Source organism: Brachypodium distachyon, chromosome 1 (genome assembly GCF_000005505.3).
Source record: "Brachypodium distachyon strain Bd21 chromosome 1, Brachypodium_distachyon_v3.0, whole genome shotgun sequence".
In the NCBI taxonomy this organism is placed as follows: Eukaryota; Viridiplantae; Streptophyta; class Magnoliopsida; order Poales; family Poaceae; genus Brachypodium; species Brachypodium distachyon.
Window position 1 is genome coordinate 47,486,741 of NC_016131.3, and position 22,409 is coordinate 47,509,149.

Genomic DNA, 22,409 nt, shown 5'->3' on the forward strand with positions numbered 1-22,409 from the left:
GCAACTGATTAGGCCAGAAAAATGCGTGAACCAATTGCGTGTGAAGAAACTAACGCGCTTAGTAAAAGCGGACGAAGGGAGTACATGATTAATAAAACAAGGGAGTGCTCGTCATATCATCCCATTAGATCCACTTCTCGGTATGGCACTGTTCTGGCACTAGACCTGAAGGCCGGCATCCTACTGTTCATGATTTATTAAATGAATGAGCACGGCGGGCGGCGACTGTAGTGACGATAGCAACCTGACGGGCGCGTCAAATCTGGTCGGAATTCCTGTTATGCTGGGGAATTAAAAGTCTGCACTGTATGGTGAATTTTAAATTCGACGTATATCAAACAATGCGTATGTTGACATGTATATGTGACCGAAGTTGCTGTCGTCGACGTACGTCATGTAATGTTTATTGATCATGCATATGTAAGGCAACACTCGTGTGGATTTATGTGGCATGCCGCTAACAATCATTATGGTTTACTGAAGCCGTGGTTAACATGTAACAGTACTAGGATGCTGGCGACGTATGATGGGCGTATACAATCAACGTATAACGCGTGACAACAGCAAAGGTGAGACAGACCGTGTGTTCTGACACGAGGCATGGTGACGGCTTGTACACGTGTCGCTTGATCGGGGCGAGTGTTGGTATTGAACATATTAATATTGGTTTTCTAATCAAGTTGGACGAGGTATCGAACACACTCGAAACTTGCAAAAAGTGGGTATGCCTTCGCATTTAAATAGTGAGCCATAAGTAAAAGGCTACTACAGCCATATTTTTCCATCGGATTAAAATACACGCTGTGTGCGTGTGGTTTATATAAGCGTGTATTTATATGACGTGTACAAACTCGACCTGGGCCCATGTTGTGTGGATCCATATATATATTGCAGGTGCATTTGCTGCAAACGAACATCTTGTCCTCGACCCCAGCTAGATCCCCGTCCAAAAAGGAATATATGTAGAATCGGCAGGTGCAGTACCGGCAAACGAACACCTTGTAATCGGCGCCATGGAGAGAGCCGCCCTGCATAAGAAGGAATCCACGAGAAGCATCGTCGTTTGGCGTACCCGGCAGAGTCGGCACGACGAAAGCCCGAGAGAAGTGGCGCGCCATGCCGGACATAAAGGGCGACCTGAGGATCTTGGGATCTCCGGTGGACGCATGGCCGCCGGTAGCCGCCGGCACTTCAGGACGTACACACCTTGCCAATGGCATCTGGCCGAGTTGCAGCCTGATGTCCATTTTGGCCTCGTCGCCGGCTGCCGCATCCTCCATTAAAATGGTTTCGCCGGTGGCCCTTTGTACGACATGGCGTACGTTGCCATCTGCAGCTGGCAACAAGAGGGGCGGCCCAAATGCTGGTTTATCCTGGACTACCGCTGCCTCCGTCCCCATTGGTTTGCTTCTTCTCTAGTATATTCGGCAGCTTTTTATTGCACAGGGGGTCAACTACTTGCCTGCTTAGATGGTTCTGTCGCTCAGGCATTATATAGACTCGCGCATATGGGGACGCTGCTTAAACACATAGTTATCCGGCCGATTTTGCTCAACAGTAAGTACGCAATTTTGATGTTACATACCGCCATTCGCCACTTTGGACGTGGAAAAAGAATTGTTTTAAGAATTGCATGTGTTACTAGCGGACATGGAATTGCGGTAGTGAGCACTGATCACCAACGATAGATGTTCCAAGTCTGCATGGTCTAGAATTACGCAAGGTACTGCGCCTGTCCACGTGGCGTGTGATCGTTCGAATTTTCAGAAATCATGCTGGCACAGTTACTACATGTGGGTGGCAGGCATAAAGGACAAATGACGGCCGTGGCATGCGGTTCCGAAAGGGGTGGTGGGTGTTGTGTGTGTGATGGTGAAGCCTATCCTGAACCACTATATCTGGTCCGGCATAAGCGACGTTTTACTGCACCAGGCACTGTTCGCATTAAATGTTCACCATCTGCACCATATATAGTACATCTTGAGGTCAACTGTATTGAGACGACTAGTGCATTTTATCATAATAGATGCTGCAAAAAAAAGATGTGCTTTAAGCTATTCCACCATTATAATCGAAACCGTAGATGTAGTTAGACACTTTCTGGGAGTATATACATCTGTTTTCAATCAAGTTTGAGGCAATAGATGACGAACCAATGGAGTAGCATAAGTGCGAGTTAAAGTATTCACATATGCCAACTATCGTCTATGATATGTAATAACTCGTATCCAAAAAACATGCATGTACAACATAGGGTAGGGTGTGCATACGTGGGTTAGTGTGTGTGTGTGTGTGTGAGTGTTTACGTCTGTAACGTGTTTTAAAAAAAAAAACATTCATGCACTCCATTAATTTAGTTGTGCGTGGTTTGAACATCTCATGGTTTTATATAATCATTTGTGAGAATAACTTGTATTACTAAGCGTGCATCCAGATAGAAAATACCATGCGGTTTTGGACTGGGCGCTGTACCCTTTATTGGGCCAAATCGACCAAAACGTCATTTCCTTGGTCTGTCTTCCTCTCACAGCACGTGAGCACGGGTGCTCGCTTCGTGGGCTTCTCTCGTCTGGGAAAAAAAATGGTTGTGACATCCATAACTCCTGACGGCAAAAATCCCAACATCAGAAGGCACGAGCGTGAAATGTCAGAAAATACTGAATACCCTAGAGCGTGAAATGTCAGAAAATACTGAATACCCTAAAGCGTACTAGCAACGATGATGTGTTACGCTACATACGGCGGACTACGTGACGGTGATAATGGTAGCTGTTTTGGCGTAGTACTTTGGCCTAATACATCTGTGTTCAGCTCACGCTTCAACTCGCAGGTATAATTTATCTTCAAGCAATTTAGTGTGTTCACGTTATGCTACGTCATTGTGTGTAAAACGACCGTCATGGAGCACAGCGTCTGTTACACTGCCACATGACAAAGGATACTAATGTGATGGTTTTAATCCATGCAATATGTCGTACAACACCATGATCCATACAGTTCTAATCCTTGAAGAAAAATGCTCCTAAAAAACCTACACAGAATGCAAGTAACGTCGCAACAAGTGCCCATGCAAACATGAGTTTTTCTTTCAGTACGAGAGCGTTCCTCAAACGCTTAATCCGTAGCTTCAACTCTTCTCCTTTCATGGTTGCTTCACTCACATAGTCTGTCATATCAAGCTCAAGCTTCATCTTAAGTTGCTCATTCTGTCTTCCTCTGCTCGAGCGGCTGCTAATTCTGCTTTCTTCTTCTCAACGATTGCGACCTTCTTATCTTCTTCTGCCAGCATCATGTCGGCGTAATATTGCTGAGCCTTATCCATTTCTCGCTTGCAATCTACCGCCTTTGAGTTATTCACCAATTTAACCAACCTTTTCTTCAAAGGCTATGGCCACTCCGGGTCAACCCAATGAACAAAAGCACAGTCACACTGTTCAAGAAAACACGGACTTGGGGGGTTAAGCGCATCGAATCAGCGCTGTAAATTTTACGAGCAATGACAAATAATTAAAACCAATAAGCTCAACAGCTGTGAACACCCGAGATATCTCCTTCCTGTGTTGGCCCCGTTGCATGCAACTCGGCGCTGAACGGGCATTCCGTGGCCGGAGCAAAGTATGCTCTTGTCGTCGTGCTCACCAAAGAAATCCGAGTCATAACCCCATTCTGGGCACTACATCAACACAAATATATATAAGACATGCATTGTACTCAGACTGACCTGCATTAACCTAAACATAACCGTAATCTAGAAGAAGTTTGTCAAAAACGTACCATGTCAGAGAAATCCATTGGCAGGCTGCGTATGCTGTCAGTCGATTCATCGCTCCAAGAAACCATGCCGTCAATGCGGGAAGAGACACTATCTGGTGATGCGTGGCGTCCTGCCCAACATGTGAACAGAAGGGGAACGACCTCATTACAAAGATCTGATGAACGTAACAGCCAGTTACATGGCCAGATCTGATGAACGTAGGTGGATGCGGTGATGAACTATCTAAGATCTGTGCAAAATGTAGGGAGACAATGTAATTAACATACCTCCAAGTTGGATCCGTTTGGTTGGTGCCTCTCCAGAAAAGATATCGCTATTCGGCGGCGGCGCTATCGACCGGAACTCGATGTCTGTTCGATGAGCGTTTTCTACTCCTTTAGGGCAAGTGGGATCTCATATATCCACCAATCTTGAACTGTGCACAAATGTGGCCCAATAAAGTGCAAAGACCAACCCAAACGTGGCCCAATAACTCAACCATACCAATGGACCAAAATACATTCAGCTTCAGAACACGTACAGAAACAGACTGTGTGATCTGCAAACAGTACTACATGTACAGGTAACCACAGTGGTTGCATATCGGTCGTCCCGCGCGCAATCGAGTGACAGCGAGTTGAAGGGTTGGCGGTTCCTGTAGCGTCACAGTGGTTGGTCCTGTGAGTATTTCCGTCTTTGTTGTCAGGCAAGTGGGACGGCGTTTATGATTGTGACGGCGAGATGTGCGGTGAAAGATAGGTGGAGCAATACTCTGGAGAGCAGAATAACATTCCCCTAAAAGTAGTGGAGAAACAGTAGGTATTTATTGGGTGCCTTGTGGATTTTATCAGTCTCAGCATTGGTATGGAAATTGTTGATTTGATACTACTATCCTTGATTCAGTTCTTCCATTTGGGGGTGTTTGCCCCTGGTAGAAATTTCTGAACTTCAAAACCCAAATCAGTTCAGTCATCTCATTTCAGCCTTAGATAGAAGATACCGATATTTACTAACTGCAAACCACTGACATGATGCCTAACTGCCTCTTTTGTGTGTCTGCTAGCTAAACTTGATCTGTTCTCCTGACAGGAGTATCGTCTGTTTTGGCCTCTGCACTTGTATTTTTCTTCTTCTTCCTGAAATCGCTAATTGAATAGCTGAACAATTGTGCAGTGACATTGGTTGTAACTGCTGTGCAAGTTAACTGTACCGTTTAGAGTTTGGTACTATAATTCAGAACTGCTGAAAGCATGAAGTAGAATGGCTGAACAATGGTTGCTCTTATTCTGACAACTAGTTCATCTTTTATAGCTCCATTTCTCTTAGATGAAGCTTCTGATGTCATCTGTTGCAGTTCACCTCTTCAGAAGTGAACTGCATTGGAGACGGTAACATGAGAATTCAGAAGTTTTGTGATACTAATAACCTTGGAGCACAATAGCAATTTCACACGCAGAGTTATTTTGCGATTGTTTTGTTTATGTTTTTCGTTCTCATCTCTTTCAGTTTACATGGAACACTGAAAACCTATGACGCCTGGGATGTAATCGTAAACCAGGAAATGTCATAGCAGTCAGTAATGCCAAGTAACTCAGCTCATGAGGAAAAAAAGAAGCGACGCGGTAGCCATCTCACATGCCCTGTGGATTTTGTGTTTCCCTTCCATTTTTTCAATAGATGGGCTGCAGTTTGCAATTTTCGAAGCATGAAAATTTTAACTGCGACGAACACCACTGGAGCAATGGCGATTCTTTGTTCTGAGTTAGCAAAGTGGATGCATGAATCAATGGTACAGTCGTAAAGAGAGAATAAGATAACGATAAAAAAATTCTAACTTCTCTCATAAACAATTTCAGCACCACAAATGCAGCATACTCATGTATCATGCCTATGTATTGTACTAACTGGCTATCATTGTCATGTTAGCCATAATTCCAGCAGAGTGGTTGAAGCACTATTAAGGAGAGATTCTCAAAAAACTTTATCAAGCAGAAGAACTCTAAGGTAATTTGATTAGGAATTTTTCACTAGCGGCAGATGACATAATTCTAGCCCCTTCGGCGTGACCTATTTCGGCAAGCCTGCCGGCCGCCTAGTCATCAACTTCATTGGTAATACCACTTACCTATAAATATGCAGCAGCAATGCTGAATATGTAACTTGATTCTAAGAAGCTAGGTGGATGTGTATTGTGTTGTTTTATTTGATCAGTTCAAGCCGTAGGGCTGCCGTTGCTGAGCCCCTACCTGCAGTCCGTCGGCTCCGACTTCCGGCACAGCGCCAACTTCGCCACACTGGCCTCCACTGCGCTGCTGCCCAACACGTCCGTCTTCGTCACCGGGATCCAGCTCCGACAGATGAAGAAGCTCGGCAACTGAGTGCTCACCTCCGGCCGCAGCAGTGGTACAAATCTCTCGGTAAAGTAGCAAAAAAAACATGGTCTGAATTTGAAAATACAGCTAAAACAGATATGCATTTTTGCTTTGAGTTGTAGGGGCAACTTCCCCTGCCCGATGTTCTCGGCAATTCCTTGTACACCACTAACATTATGCAGAATGATTTCACCTCCAACCTAGCATCCCAGGGCATCAACGCCGTCAAGCAAATTCTTCAGTTATCGCCCAGATCTCAGGAACAATAATGGTAATTGGTAGTACTACTCTACAAACAATAGTCACCATGAGTCCACCATGACTTGAAATGATCAATCAAAATAATAGGAGGATTTGGCAAACTCCATGAATTCAATTCTTTGCAGGACTTGTACAGAATTGGGACTCACAACATCATGGTGCTCAACATGGCACTACCCAGCCTTCCTTGTGAGGCTTCCGCATAACAGCAACGACCTGGATGAGTATGGCTGTATGTATGGCAAGTTACAATCGCACAGTTGTTTACACAACAGCCTGCGTTGATTTTGTACGTCAACGAACATTCAGTCATGCCCGAGCTGTTCCAGCATCCAGAAGCTCATAGTAAGCTCTGTCAAATCTTTACTGATATCAAATCAGTACATTGATCCATCTGTTTCACTGTCACATTTGAAACTACAAGTGTTCTAAGTTCTGAAACTGGTTTGGTGATTAATTCAGGCTGAAGTATGGGACCAAGGCTTGCTGCAGATACGGCAATGGAGCTTACAATTTTAATCCAGATGTTTACTGTGGTAACAGCAAGGTTTTGAATAGCAACCTTGTAAGTGCAACGACCTGCAGAGACCCACAGAACTATGTGAGCTGGGACGGAATCCATGTCACAGAAGCTTCAAACAAGCTCATGTCCACCTGCAGTGATGAATGGCTCATACTCATATCCACCTTCTGATCTTCCCAAACTTGGCCAGCCTGCCGTAGCCCGCAGCCCATGGGTTGTTCAAAGCACTAGCCAGAAATAGTGTTTCTCAGGCCAAAATTAGAATGCTCATCTCTAAACCTCAAAAACAAATGTATGCCCTACATATTTGTTTTGCTTATTGCAGATTGGATGGATATTACTGAGACGGGCCCAAATCACACAAAATTTTAGCCAAAACATCTCGTTACTGCAACGTTTGCAAGTTGGGGCTTGGGTTTTTTATGCACAAAACCATCATAAGAACCAAACACGACCTGCAAACTCCCGGAGGCCGGAACAGAAACAATTCCTCAATGAAATCATCTGACCAAAGAAAATTACTAGCTGACAAGATCTAAAGTAACAGAACTGAGGATAAAATAGACCATTTTCATTGAAATTTTCGAACTAGGGATCGAAAGCAAGCATACAACCATAGCATCGACTAGAACCTAATAACACAGGAAGCATAGGCGGACTAGAATAACAGGACTAAACAGATTCCCTCGGAACCAAACCAAATCGAGCAGGAAACAACGGCAAGGACGCACACACAGCCTAGGCCCTCTCCCCACGGATGCGGCGCGCGAGCTGGATGTCCTTGGGCATGATGGTGACGCGCTTGGCGTGGATGGCGCAGAGGTTGGTGTCCTCGAAGAGCCCGACGAGGTATGCCTCGGCGGCCTCCTGCAGCGCGGACACGGCGGAGCTCTGGAACCGGAGGTCGGTCTTGAAGTCCTGCGCGATCTCACGGACGAGGCGCTGGAAGGGGAGCTTGCGGATGAGCAGCTCCGTGCTCTTCTGGTACTTGCGGATCTCCCTGAGCGCGACGGTGCCCGGGCGGAACCTGTGCGGCTTCTTCACGCCGCCGGTCGCCGGGGCCGACTTCCGCGCCGCCTTCGTCGCCAGCTGCTTCCGCGGCGCCTTGCCGCCCGTTGACTTGCGCGCCGTCTGCTTCGTGCGGGCCATTGCTGGGGATCTGCTGCGGGGATGAAAGGAGTTGGTGGTGTTTCCTTGGGAGATCGGCGCGGTGGTGCGTGAGGATTTGGATTTCGGGGTGGGGTTTGAGGGGGGGTTAAATAGCGGGAGGAAGACGCGCGCGATTGGGAATTTCGGGCGGAAATTTTTGGGTTTTGGAAGCACGATGGCGCGCGCGGACGGCGGGAGGAGAAGCGCGCGGGATCGGCCGGGTGAGCCGTTGGATTGGGAAGGAATGGACGGTGCAGATGTGTTTGTGCGTGTTGGCCGCGGATGGCGATCCATGGGCTGCTTGGACTTGAAATGCTGTGCTGGCGGGTCGTGGAAATGAGAAATTTCCATTTGAATACGAGAGTTGTTTTAGCGTTCAGACCCTAGCCCAGAAACATTTGTATGAACGGAAGAGATGATTTCTTTCATTTCGCTGGCGCACCTCTGTGTCAAATGCTTCTCCTTTCTCCTCGAGCCATTTGTTTGGCATTGATAAATGAAATTGAAAAAAAAATCCGTAGTTGTAGAGGATGGATAGAAGCTTGCAAAAGAATATGATCAGTCAATCAACCGTGAGCTGTGTGAAATCGCTGAAGATTGCAACACGAATTACTGCAATGCAGCAATAGTAGTCCCGTGATGTTGTAACGTTTTGACACGATGCACCGCACTAAGCTTTTTTTTTCAGAACAACGGTCTGACTTATTTATTCAACTAACGTAGTGCAAATGATGAAAAAAGTAAAACGACGACAAAAATTTCGGATAAACCGAAAGTTACGTCAACAATCTTTTAAGCCAACTTTTTTAACTGCGCCAATCGCATGTTGTTATTTCTCCAAATCTCTAGTGACGAAACAGTAAAAAGAAAAACTGAAGCTGCACTAACCTTGCAGGTTTTATCGAGCCGCATGAGCCCTTCACCCAAGCCGATGAGTACTTAATACTCCCTCCGACCCATATTACTTGTCTCGGATTTGTCCAAATATGGATATATTTATGTTTAAAAAGCGTTTAGATACGTGTAATATTTCGACAAGTTTTATGGATCGGAGTGAGTATCGTTGAACACGTGGTGGCCGGGGACATACCTCTCGCAAGATAGGTTGTCGAACCATTGAATCATCGCCGAACCGATAAGAAAGATGACCAAGATCACGAAATTACGAGCCGCGAGATCCCAAAACTCCATGGAGTTGACCATGATAGCCACGCCAGAACGGGATGGAGCTGAGGCATTAGAGATCATTAATCTGCATGTCGTCGGCTCCACCTCAGGACCCCGCCGCCAATTACACATAAAACCTTACAGAGAAGATACTAAACGATGCTAGATGTTGATCCGTGATTGCCCTCACCTCCTGATGGGTCAATAGGTACCGGAGACGAGGGGAACCGACGAAGTTGGAAAAAGAATTTTTCTCCGGCGGCTAGGGTTTCACTAGTAGGAGTCGATATCTGTCTATTTTTGCCCGGCGATCTGCGTCTGTCGCGACGTACGGCGCCGGTTGCATTCTGCACCGCACTAGGCTTTTTTTTTTCGAGAGGATGCACGGCACTAGGCTATCTGGCATGTCCTTATACGGGGCTCTCATTTTGTATTGTGTGTGTGGATCAAGACCTGCGCACGCAACCAAACAGGCCCTGCGCAGGCAACCAAACAGGCCCAGAATCTGCTGTACACTGGGCTTTAATTCGGTTCTTCATCCGTGAAAGTGGTCCGTGCACGTGTTAACCTCGGAAAAGGCCTTCACCTTTGGTATTGACGAGGGAATGACCCTTCAGGTCCTCACCTTTGGTATACCTGCTACGGCCTAACAAGTGGTCCACTCGAAGGCCCACTAGAATCCGTGAAACCCAACTACCTTGGCTTGCGGCTCAAGATAAGAACAAATAATTAAGGAAACCAAATCAGGGTTTATCTCTAATTGTAACCGACCCGGACTCTACGACCGAGACGTAGCCTCCTATATAAAGGACTAGGAGGGGGAGCCAGGGAGGAGATCCTATTCTCTGTTAGACGGATCCACATATCTCATCTCTCATACACGTCTCCATGGCAACCTTGTAATCTCTCCATCAATACAGATCAGACAAGTAGGACGTAGGGGTATTACCTTCCGAGGACCCTGAAACTGGGTAAATCGTGCTCCATGTGTCCTTGTTAGTCGACGGAATCGCCAACACACACCCGTGCTTTCCCTAGTCAAAAGCCCTTAGTTTGGGTATGCCGAGGTAGCCCCTCGTCATTGGCGCCGACCGTGGGGATGGACGTGTGTTTGGATTTACGATTCCGACGGCCTCATCGTCATCGAGCATCGTCATCAACCGGAGAAAACTCGCTCAAGCTGGAGACAACAATCAGACGAAGAAGTCGCCGTCACCACGTCGTCTGCCAAGTCGCAACGAAGATTAGTCAAATCTGCGACTGGAACACGAGCGATAACGCTTCTGCATCCTCACACGAAGCAGAAGTTGAAGATCTTCGAGTCACCCAGCCCCGTGCTATCGCCGTCATGAACCAGCAGACGTCTCCATCGATTCGTCTGGGGAACCAGCTTCACCCGCGCCAATCTTTTTTTTTAAAGGTCCCTGATATATATTATTAAAGCAGTGGAGTGGTAACTCCACGGGAGAGTACAGCACGAGAAACCAAAGCAGAAAGTAAAATTACAAGCAAGCCTCCAAGATACACGTGAATAGCTCCTAGATGAAGCAAACAACACGTGTGATGAGTACAGTCTCGAGCTGCCACGACGGAGGGGACCTCCGTCCACGCGTCAACCCAGCTTTCTCTCCACCGACCAGAGTTGTTCTCACCGCCGATGAGCCGCAGCAAGGACCACCGCCGAATGCAAGGAGACGCCAGGAGATTAGCTGCCTCCAGAGGAGAAAGAAGAGTCCTGCGGAGTAAATGTCCAGGAGGATGAAAATGCTAACACCGCATATGATTATGTAGATCCTCTCTGCGCCGAGCCATATCCAACACCCCTCGAATGGGCAGAGATCTCCAAATCCCGATCCAGGGCGGCCCATGACAAATAGCACGAAATCTCTGCTCCCCGGAACCGCCAAGCGGGCCTCCGAAAAGGAGGTTGAAGGGGGAGGCAGGAGATATATGCCAGTCATGTCTGCCAGAGCCAATTCTTTTCCAATGCATAAGGACATGTAAAACATCAGCGGAAAAGAAACAAGCTCCTCTAGACCAAGAAGAAGACGAATATGAAGCACTTGGAAAAAGCAAAACGGATCAAATATCTGGGGGTGAGATTCACCGGTTGCTGAGGGACACTGAACACAAATCAAAAGGAAAACCTAGATAGGGGAAACTCAGATCCAGAGCTGAGTGGAGAAACGCTAGGCAAAACCTGCTCCAATCGATTCAGATCTGAGAGGAGGTGGAGATTATTTAGGATAAAGGAGGATGCGGGGAAAGAGATCTGGCCGATGCTATCTTCGTTAGGCAAACCAACGAAGAAAACGATGGCCAACATCACTAACCCACGGTGTTGACCGAGCCACCCCAACGGCGACGAAAATCCTCCGAAAACCGCCTCTAAGGCAACACTAAACATATACAAGAGGAGACGAATGACTGGCCTTCCTTTCCCTCCCCCCCTCTCCAGACGGCGAGGCCGCCGGAGACGAAGGGGAGAGGTGGCGGCAGATGGACTCGGAGCTGTAGCAGTGGGGGACGAGGCTTAGAGGAAGAAAGGGAGGAAATGAGTCCTCACCACCTGCGCCAATCATCTGCACCGAAACAGCCTGGCTGGATCGACCCAGCCGTGTGCTTCCTTGCGTCAAGCCGCACAGACGCGGGCCATCTGCAACGAGCCCAGGACAAGCTCCGACCAAATCAATTGTTTCCTAGGATCTGATCGATCCACCCAAGGAAAAATCAGCTTACTATTGGAACCTGCATGCTAATTGATTTTATGTGTACAGGACGAACACGTCAGCCAGATTGCTCAGAAGCCTGAGTCTGCCGCTGTACTCGCATCAATCTTCTTGCGACCAAGCCGCGTTGGATCAGGCCCAACAGAAGGACGCCCGGCCCAATTAGGCGGCTGCCACGGGTTTTCTTTTTGCTGTCAAGAATAAAGCTAACGGCCCTCACGATTTTCCTTTTTACAGAACATACAAGCTGCTAGCGGGGCTCATTCAAAGAGCAGCGGCGCACGGAGATAAATCCGGATCGATCAGCACTCCTAGCTACATGGACGTACAACACGCAAATTCCGTGTAACGCGAACGCGCGAGTCAGGCGGAGCACACCAAAATCGTCGACAACAGAAAGACATCAAGCGTGCGCCCGAGCGTCCCAGAAAAATTCGACTCGACTCCGCCGTCTGCGACTCCGCTGTTGGCCACGAGCTGGCACCGCTCATCCGCGTACCGGCCGGCAGCCACTCCGATGGCTGCTGCTCCGCTGGAATAAATACCGGCCTGCGCCGCCGCCCGAGCCCGATAACAACGACGTCACAAAAGACGTCGGTCCCGCGCCCGAGCGCGCCGGAAAAATTGGACATCCACACCGTCATAAAAATTCTAACTCTTTCTCAGGTTTAAATTATCTTGCGCACTAATATCTTTGTTCTTGTCTTTGCATATGAGGCCAAACAAGACAACATTAAGTCATCCACGCCGCGTCGGCCCCTGTCGAACGTCCGGTGCGCTACGTCTGCCGCATCAACGCCAATCGTCGCGCGGAGTCCGTCCGACCGAGCATCCGATGTGATTTCGCGGCGCCGATTCCGTCTGTCACCGTCCGCACCTCGTCGACTCCGTCAGTAACATCCGACATTCAGGGGCTGTGCCGTACACGACACAATACCTTTGGCCGCACCAACACTCGGGGACTGCGCAACACAGGCCAAGTTGCCTCAGCCGCACCCGACGTTCGGGGGGACTTACACCGCACCCGACACTCGAGGGCTGCGTCGTGCAAAGCTACACTGCTACAGCTACACCTGCAGATAAGTATTGTTATTTGTTTGTTAATTCTGAACATGACACATTCTGCTCAAACAGCTGAAATTACATCGACTACGAATAGTCGACCTTTTTCGACTACGACGACTTGATGCACTTCCGAGTCCTCGCAGTCGAAACACCTTCGACTCCACGTGCTAACAAACATGCCGTCTCGGTAGCTGACTCTGCCTACGAAGTCAAACCCATGAACTCCAACCTAGTTGCAACCCAACTGACAGATTGGCATGGGACAGAGACAACGGGCGTCAGGCTAACGAAAGGGCCTGCGTACGAGATAGCACGTCGAGTTCGATCAAATAACAAAATAATTGTTAAATTAATAAGCTAATGAGATATTCTATCAGGACTGTATACTTTAAACTGTTTTTGCAATTACTGCAGCTTACATCAAGCCAGGCACAAAGGCCACGAAGATTTGAGTCTATGCTCGACTACCAGCAGTCGAAGATAGCCTCGGGGGCTACTCCCACCGGGAGTGCTCATCGCGCTTGTCCGACTCGCCGTCCTCCCACTCTTCGACTCGCCGCTTCGTCGACGCCATCTGCGCCGTGTCGTCGCCGTCCGTCCCAGCGTTTGACGTGATTCTGCCGTCACACCGACTACGACTACACGATATGTGGCCCGCGACTTCGAGTCTCTACCCGAGTCTACGACTCGGCTAGACACTTAGGGGCTACTCCCACCGGGAGCGCTGGCCGTGCACCCGGTACTTCGTCTGCATCACCCTTCGGATCCGTCAAGCCCGCCACCATTCGGGTCCGCTGGTTACACCATCCTTCGGGTCCTCAACAGAGTCGACCATGATTATCTGCGCCAACAATCGACAGAGCTCAAGTCGAGTCCGCTCCTTGATAAGCCTCACTCGCCGATACAAATTCCGAATCATACCCAACAGCGGGCATTTTACAGTTTTCCTGGTTAGCACAGACTGCGGAACACACCCGAAGCCACGTTCATAACGTGAAGGTAAGACCCGATGGTTTCCATTGGGCCTGGAAATTAGCACCTTCAGGCAATTCCAGTTTATCCATGCCATTGCATGAAGAAAGATCCCAACGGACGCGTTGGTTGATCGCCCTACAGTCCTAGATTTCGAGTCTGTAAAGCCTCCGGCTGGTTTGACTCGAATACCGCCAGTTATCCAGGCTCGAGCCTGGGGACTCGAGTGCTAATGTATGCTAACAAAGTTTTTGCTCCGGTGCAATTAACTGGACTCGACCAATCGAGTATTCCAGGCGTGTTACGCAACCATCCCACAAAGCTTTTCTGAATTCCGCTAAAATTATCCTGTGTGTCTAAGACATAGCTCGACGCACTTCCGAGTCAAGCAAACTGTTTTCAGCTCGACACATTACCGAGTCCGCCTTCTGTTTATTGAGTCCCTACTCGAGTCTACGACTCGAACAGGCACTCGGGGCTAACTGACGAGGGAATGACCCTTTAGGTCTTCACCTTTGGTATACCTGCTACGGCCTAACAGGGGGTCCACTCGAAGGCCCACTAGAATTCGTGAAGCCCAACTACCTTGGCTTGCGGCTCAAGATAAGAGCAGATAATTAAGGAAACCAAATCAGGATTTTTCTCTAATTGTAACCGATCCGGAATCTACGCCCGAGACCTAGCCTCCTATATAAAGGACTAGGAGGGGGGGCCGGGGAGCAGATCCTATTCTCTGTTAGACGGATCCACATATCTCATCTCTCATACACGCCTTCATGACAACCTTGTAATCTCTCCATCAATACATATCAGACAAGCAGGACGTAGGGGTATTACCTTCCGAGGGCACTGAACCTGGGTAAGTCGTGCCTCATGTGTCCTTGTTAGCCGATGGAATCGCCAACACACACCCGTGCTCTCCCTAATCAAAAGCACTTAGTTTGTGTCGTGGTGGTGTCACGGCAGATGCCATAGGATGGCTTATGTTGAGGCCAATGGACGAAGGAGGAACTGGAGGAGGGAGGACGTGACGAGAAACACGCACAAACACAAGAACATGCACACGGTTTACCCAGGTTCGGAATCCTCTTGTTGAGGTAAAACCCCTACTCCTACTTTGTAGTATTTGCCAAGATACCGAAATCTACGATGGTGCTCCTTGAGCAGCTTTCTTGAAGAAGAAGAAGGGGAAACCCTAGATGACTAAGTGAATGACCCCTCTCCTGGGAGGGGTAGTGCTTTTATTTATAGGCCGCCAATGTCACACTGACATGTGGACCAAAAGCTAACCCTATCTTCCATGGGCCCCGCCGGGCACGCCCCTTGGTTCCCTTCGGGTGGCACGGCAGGGAACAAGACAGTTTTACTTTTCCTGGCGTCTGGCAACACGTACCGTAGCCACGCGCCGGCTTCCGTCATCGGTTCTCTTTCGGTGCTTCTTTGCGCAGTCGCCTGGCACCGCGACGTAAGCAACGACTGTTCTCCCGTGATAAAGAGGGCGCTGCTTTACTTTGTGCCATGTGATAAGGATAAGACCGTTGACGTGTCTCGGCGGTGGCCGAGATCGGACTGTTCGTGATTAACCTGCAACCACATAAAACAAGATAGGCATGCCGTCATACCCCTGTTATGCCGGTCTGATGTTAGTTCAGCTTAAGGATGACGGCGTACATGCCTGTGCCGGCATTGCACTCGTCATCTCGGCTAATGTGTGTCGCCTTGATCCTATCCGGTGTCATCCCTGACAGTTTGGGCATGCCGAGGTAGCCCCTTGTCACTTATACAGGGCTCTCATTTTGTATTGTGTGTGTGGATAAAGACCTGCGCACACAACCAAACAGGCCCAGAATCTGCTGTATACACTGGGCCTTAATTGGTCCGTGCACGTGTTAACCTCGGAAAAGGCCGGCCCCTTGGTTTCAGTGCAAAAGAGCCCCGAGCAGATGGCAGATGGACCTAGACTGCCGGCCCAAGTTTCGAATCACTGAGACACGACGGAAACCATCTTTTGCCCTAGTCAACCAACATGCGGTGCTTTGCATTCTTTATCTCCTTGGACGAAAGAACTGTACTTCATCCGTACAATAAATTTTTTCTCAGTTTTCATTAAATTTGAATGCATCTTACACTAAATCATGTCTAAATACATTCAAATTTTAACAAATTTGAAACATCGTTTTGTGTTAGCGAGGAAGCAGTAGCTTTTGGCGAGATCTCGCAAATACTGATGGAGTGATCCAATCCAACTCCTTGGCTGTCGCATGGACCATTGGACTGGACCATAGAGTCAGCCAGGCAACAATGATCACCCGGGGCAACCTTGCTGGGAATCTGGTGTCGTCCGTAGGCCTGAAACTGATTTGTGGTGGTACCAAAACTGCATTGGTCGGTGCGTGTCCTTTCCTTTCTCATCCATGGATTAGCCCCGGATCACAAGCTCGCTCTGTCGGTCCCACCTGCAGTCACACCACACCGCTGTTAGCCCAGCACTACCAATTAGTGGTAGACGCGATGATCCCGTAGAGCTAGCACTTGTTCAGCGACAACGATCCAACGTCAGCACACGTCACTCGGTCACTGGCTAACCAAACACCGTAAAGAGACGAACAGCAAAGATCCAAGCTACCCGTTTGGGTCACCACCATGTGTACGTAAGTAAGATACGCGCGCTCCCACGCACACAAACAAATTACTAAGAAAAAGAAAGTATATATTGGCGTCAAATGGAGGACAGGTTTCTGGCCTTCTCGATCGCTGGCCGGCCATTACTCTATTGTCGCCACACAGTGGAGGACTAGCACAATAATTTATATATACGGAGCTGGTACACCATCCCTGCTTTGCAGATTTTTATTAAATGCAGTGACGTATGCATATAGTTCCAGAAATAAACTGATGCATGCATATCTCTCGCTTGTTCAGCGGATAGATTTTGTAGCAAGATTTGGCGGTGAGATGCCGACTACCAGTAAAGGCAACGACGACGGACGACCCAACGCTACCAGTAAAGAGAAGAGGCATGTGTACGTACGTACGCTGCGTAATGGAGAATTTCTACGGTCATCTCGTCAGATTGAAGGGGCAAGAGCAAGATCTCCTGCCTGTATTTTAGGTACCCGGGCAATTAAACCACGATATGATATGGACGCCTGCAAAATGCAAGTAAACGCAAACTAACCTTTATGCACGGAGCGGAGACCCGGCCTAGCTCTCTTTGGTCAGCGTGTGTCCTTTTCTGATTTGGTCATCACAACGTACATACAGTAAAGAAAGTTAAGTCCCGAGAGTTAGTAGTACGTTGGGACGTGGAAAGGACGAGATCTCGCCGTCAAGGAGGTCGTTGATGTATAAGTAAGTACGTTGTCGTCTAATCAGGGCTAGCTAGCTTCGTTTTGTGGGGAGACGTACCGTCGCGCGCGCGCTGCTGGCAGATCTTTTCGTGTTAAAAATGCACGGCGTGATGCATGCATGCGCCGGATGTAACAACGACAAGAGAGTGTCGTCGACCGGATCGAGAGTAGATTTTGGAAGACTTTGCTGGTGACCGATCTGATTCCAGCTTAGGAGTTGTGTATGCCCTCCAAAGCTGGAATCGTATGCATCTTTGACATTTCCTTTCCAACTTGAGTAGTACTACTTACTACTTGCGCACGTATTCCCGTAGAGCCGCGCGCGCGTGTGCGGGACGCGACTGCCCGCGCGCAAGTCCACGGTGCTCGGATGCTGAGCTCGCACATGGCAGCGAGGACACGTTTGATTATACGTACTCCTATACATATCTGCCCGATATCGACGTACGCTGTAACAAAAAAGAAAGCACTTGTGGGGAAAATCGAGCAGGCAGGGAGCGGACGATTTCTACTTGATCTCGTAGAAAGGGACATGCAACAGAGAGAGAGGGCCGGACAGGGGGGTGTGAGACGTCCAAAGGTGGCCGAGTGACACGAGGATTATGGTACAGAGAGGAAATATGACGAGTGGGGCCACTGTGCTGGGTTGTACTAAAACAACGACAATAAATTTAATTATGGTTTGAGAGATTACTACTTAACTTAACCCGCTGCGGAAAAAAATGACCCACCATGCAGCTCAAGTCAATTTACGATCCCGGGACATCCATCATAATTTAAGAGAGTTTATATATGGCCGAGTGACAAAACATAGTATATCTTCATTATTTTTCTGTGTTGCCATGTTTTATTAGTTATAAGGATATGAAAGAACATCTTATGGTTAATTGGTGGGTTGGTAAATCACCAAGATTGCCCACATTTTAGATCGATCTAGCTCTGGCAAGGCCGAACTGGTGAAGTCAGATGCCTCCGTGGTTGGTGGTGAAAGGTTGACTAGTTTGGAATTTTGCCGCGGAAGTTGTTTTGAAATGCTACAATACATAGCACGTACTACTAGTATGTTGCTTGTTCGCACTAGTGTGAGCGAGATGTCGCAATCATGTGAAGAGGCGTAATTCGATACCGCCCCCCCGCCCCCGCGAGTCATCGGGTTTTTCAGGACCCCGCGACTTAACTCAGGCTCACGTACTTATAACCCGCCGTAAGGCCATATCCAAGCCCTGTGTAACCCCGTAGTCGCGTACGTATTCGTGTACGGCGTCGAGGTAACCCGCCCGCAAATGTAAATAGAAAAAAAAGAAAAGAAAAGAAAATGAAAACAAAAACAGAAACGGCCGGATCAACGCCACGATTCGCGCACGCGATACATTCTCGGCTGGCGGTTTCCAAAAAAAAAATCATGCGGTGGCCGCCATCTGCGATTCTGTCCGGCGGAAGAGACCCGAGACCACCTCGCCAACCTTTTACACAGATCTCCGTGAAAACTCCGGCAGCCGGACACATATCTCGACGGAGTGGTCTCGTTCGACCAACCCTGTCGTGGTTCCCGCCTCCTCTGTTCGTCCGAAGGTAATGCCGTGCTTTCATGCTATTGGCGTCCACGCCAACCTCATGTAGGTTAGCCTAGCTAGCGCTATAGTTTAGCTCCGCCACCCCGGTAGCCACCTATACATTCTGCCTTTTTCATTATCAATAACATCGCAAGTTCATGTGGTTGTGCAGTGCTGAGGTATAAAGGACGACAACGGATACGCGGGCGGGGATTCTAGTTCGGATAATGAATCCACGTCATCTAGTCCTAGGAACGGGCCATTTGATGGCGAAGGAACCGACGACGGAAACGTGAGGCTTGAGCGTGAATTAGGTGTTGATCATGAGCAGGCCGATCCTGCTGATTCGGACTACATGAGCGATGTAAGTTGTATACCTTGTTTCCTAATCATACCTGAAGCGATGATAAATACAAGGAACGTGACGCCAAGTTATGATGCGTATGGTTTCATTTCTTTTTACAGTCCATGATGGGCTCCGGCGATGAATATGAATACATTGGGAATTCGGACATTGACATGGGGCATGAAGAAGACCCTGAAGAATCGGAGGTTATTACGGGGTCCTACTCGGGAAGCACGAGTGAGGTACATTGATCAGCTGTTACATGATTTAATGATATTGAGACTTATATATGTATTTCACATTGTGTAGTTGCAAGACCATCTTTAGGACGAAGAAGCGGGAGACTGCAGTTTTAACATGAACATTGAACTTGACGAAGATCGGAGTGGTAGATACCATCAAATAATGGAGATGTTTTTCTATTCGGAAGATGCTGCTTACAGTTTCTACAACAACTATGCTAAAGAAAATGGATTCAGCATAAGAAGAGTAGGTGAAACGAACCAAGAATGCTCCCGGACAAGTACGCTTAAGGCGTTTTGTCTGTTCGAGGGAAGGCAAACGTCATAAGAGGTACTTTGCCAACCTGGGAGGCCGCTCGCAAAGGCTAAGGGCTGAATCTCGATGCAACTGCAAAGCGCATCTCGTTGTGAAGCTCGACCGTCAGCGTTGGGTTTGGGTTGTTGCAAGGTTCGACGACCTCCACAACCATATATTGGCCAAAGCGGACGAAGTCCCATTTCTTCAGTCGCATAGGAAAATCAAAGATTTTTAGAAAGCAGAAATTTTAGCATTGGGAGCTGCTGGGTCAGAAAGCACATGATCATGAGTAGTTTCATAAGCAAATACGGGAGATACAGTGAAGTGGGATTCGTGAGATGGGATGTGTATAACATGTGTGCCAGAGAGAAGAGAAAGCTGATTGCGAAGGGTGACGCGCCCACCTCACTCGGCATTATGCTCAGCAGGAGGGACAATGATCCTGATTTTTTTTCGAGTACCAGGCAGATGAGATGGGACGACTGCGAAGCATGTTTTGGTGTGATTCGCAGTCACGTCAGGACTATCAGGATTTCGGCGACGTCGTCGTGTTTGACAATACCTACAAGATGAACCGGTATGGCATGCCATTCATTCCCTTTGTTGGTCTGAACAATCACCGTAAGACCACAGTTTTTGGGTGCGCCATCGTTTCAGACGAGCCTGAAGAAACATACGTATGGCTGCTCCAAACATTCTTGAGAGCCATGTGTCAGAAGAAACCGAAGGCTGTGATCACTGATGGTGACGCTTCTATGATCAGGGCTATTGGGGCCGTCCACATAGGCGTATGGCACCGTCTATGTTCTTGGCACATAGAGAAAAACATGAAGAAGCACCTTAGTTTTAAATCAACAAAAGAGTTCCGGTCTCTCTTATACTACACCACTTCAGAAGACACATTCGAAGACAGGTGGAACGCGTTTGTTCAGAAATTGTGGACAGATAGAACAGAACCATGGCTGAGGAGGATGTACAGAAAGAAAAGACTGTGGGCCGCGTCCTATCTCTCGGGAGGATTTTTTCTAGGTATGAGAAGCAATCAGAGAAGTGAAAGTCTGAACTCATGCCTCCACCTTCACCTTGACTTCGGAATGACTCTCGTCGATTTGATAGTGCACTATGAGAACGCAACTGTTCGTAACCACGAGGCAGAGGCAAGTGATGACTGCAGCTGTTCTCAGACACTAGCTGTGGCAGTTACAAACTGTAAGGCGATCGAGGTTGCCGATTCACGTGTGTTCACTCCGGCAAACTTTTATATGGTGCAGAAAGATCTCAAGAATATTGGCGGCCTACAAGTGTTTGATGTACACGACGGAGATCCTCGGCGTTTCATCGTTGGATGGAAAAACAACAACAGGTACAGGTTCGCCGTGGACTACACACCCGGAAGTTCTGAAGAAACTATCAAGTGCAGCTGTCGTATGATGGCTCGTAAGGGTCTCCCTTGCAAGCATATCCTCTACATACTAAAGGTATTGAAATTGGAATAAATTCCTCGATGTTGTGTTCTTCCACGCTTCTCGAAAACAGCCAGGCATGGAGTGCCCGTGAGGCGAAACAATGATGTGTTTGCATGGGGATGATGGTCCGGAGCAGGGGAGCGGAAACGATATAGCGAGCTTAGCGTATTAGGCTCGGAGGCTTTCCACGTCGCGTGCAATGATCGGGTCCAGTTCAGTGAGATGAAAGGATTCTTGAAGAACATGATATCGAAGACACAAGCTGGGGGCAACAGATTCTTCGATGAAGAAGATGGTAAGAAAACAGAAATCACACACCCATTGATTGGCGATCCCGTCAAAGTTTGTACCAAAGGAGCGCCCAAGCAGAAGACTAAATTTCGGCCCGGTCATAACTCGCCCATAACGAAAAATGGCCGGCCACTAGCATACGACGAGCAAACAAAACCGCAGGTGTGCAGCACCTGCAAGCTTCCAGGCCATAACATACGCAGCAAAGTTTGCAAACTACATCCGTCGTAAGGGCCTTCAGACATCACTAATCATCAATACATTTTGTACTGAATTACTTTGTTGCTGAATTTTTGCCGTATCTTTTCGTGCAGCAAGGCGGATGGGAACTAAAAGGGCAGGGCCGGCGTTCATCTTCTTTTTACAAAATTTCAATGATGTATATTTTATGAACTTTATTGTACTCTTATATTTCGAGCGGTAATTTAGACTATCATGAGCGGATAAGAATGTAGCATAATGTAGCATACTTAGTTAATTGGGGCGCCATTTTATGCCAGTCAGGCCGCCCCTAAACTGGCGAGTGGGACTAAACGACGCCATCTCCCTCGTCGCGGCCTAAACACGCGTGGCCCGCAGGCGCGCAGCGCGTGCGGCCTTTCCCTCGTCGCGGCCCAACACGCGCGGCCCACAAGCGCGCGTGCAGGGAGATGCCGTCGTTTAGTCCCAACTCGCCAGTTTAGGGGCGGCATGACCGGCATAAAATGGTCCGTTGTCACCAATGCGTTAGGATCAGTGCTGTTGATTGCAGTTTAAATCGGCTATGCAGATTACGTAAACAAAACTAAATTAAACCAAATTTAAACTATATATTCGCCGACGCGGCCATTTTTTCATATATGTTTAAATCTCTGATGCGACATTTAAACGG

General features: G+C 48.2%; 3 protein-coding genes and 1 long non-coding RNA gene across 4 annotated transcripts; 2 read left to right on the forward strand and 2 right to left on the reverse strand.

Annotated features, from left to right (window-relative positions):
- Positions 1-2,929: 2,929 nt before the first annotated feature.
- On the reverse strand, positions 2,930-4,203 carry LOC104581639. Its single transcript, XR_729684.3, has 3 exons — positions 4,042-4,203; positions 3,775-3,884; positions 2,930-3,673 (listed from the first exon to the last, which is right to left on the reverse strand). It is a non-coding gene; the product is annotated as an uncharacterized LOC104581639 (long non-coding RNA).
- A 1,292-nt stretch (positions 4,204-5,495) lies between these two features.
- LOC100827634 (GDSL esterase/lipase At4g01130) lies at positions 5,496-7,151 on the forward strand. The gene is given in 10 exon segments (XM_010231638.2): positions 5,496-5,515; positions 5,807-5,865; positions 5,966-6,171; positions 6,249-6,363; positions 6,366-6,397; positions 6,513-6,559; positions 6,561-6,634; positions 6,637-6,736; positions 6,850-7,042; positions 7,044-7,151. Coding segments are annotated over 10 exon segments (954 nt in total).
- Positions 7,152-7,483: 332 nt separating this feature from the next.
- LOC100825800 (histone H3.2) lies at positions 7,484-8,152 on the reverse strand. The gene has a single exon (XM_003564233.4). It carries the CDS (start codon positions 8,057-8,059, stop codon positions 7,649-7,651), a length of 411 nt encoding a protein of 136 aa, XP_003564281.1. The 5' UTR covers positions 8,060-8,152; the 3' UTR covers positions 7,484-7,648.
- Positions 8,153-18,917: 10,765 nt separating this feature from the next.
- On the forward strand, positions 18,918-21,277 carry LOC104582242 (protein FAR1-RELATED SEQUENCE 12-like). The gene is made up of 4 exons (XM_010231639.1): positions 18,918-18,958; positions 19,148-19,259; positions 19,361-19,483; positions 20,294-21,277. The coding sequence occupies exons 1-4, from the start codon at positions 18,918-18,920 to the stop codon at positions 21,275-21,277; spliced, it is 1,260 nt and encodes a 419-aa protein (XP_010229941.1).
- The last annotated feature ends 1,132 nt before the right edge of the window (positions 21,278-22,409 follow it).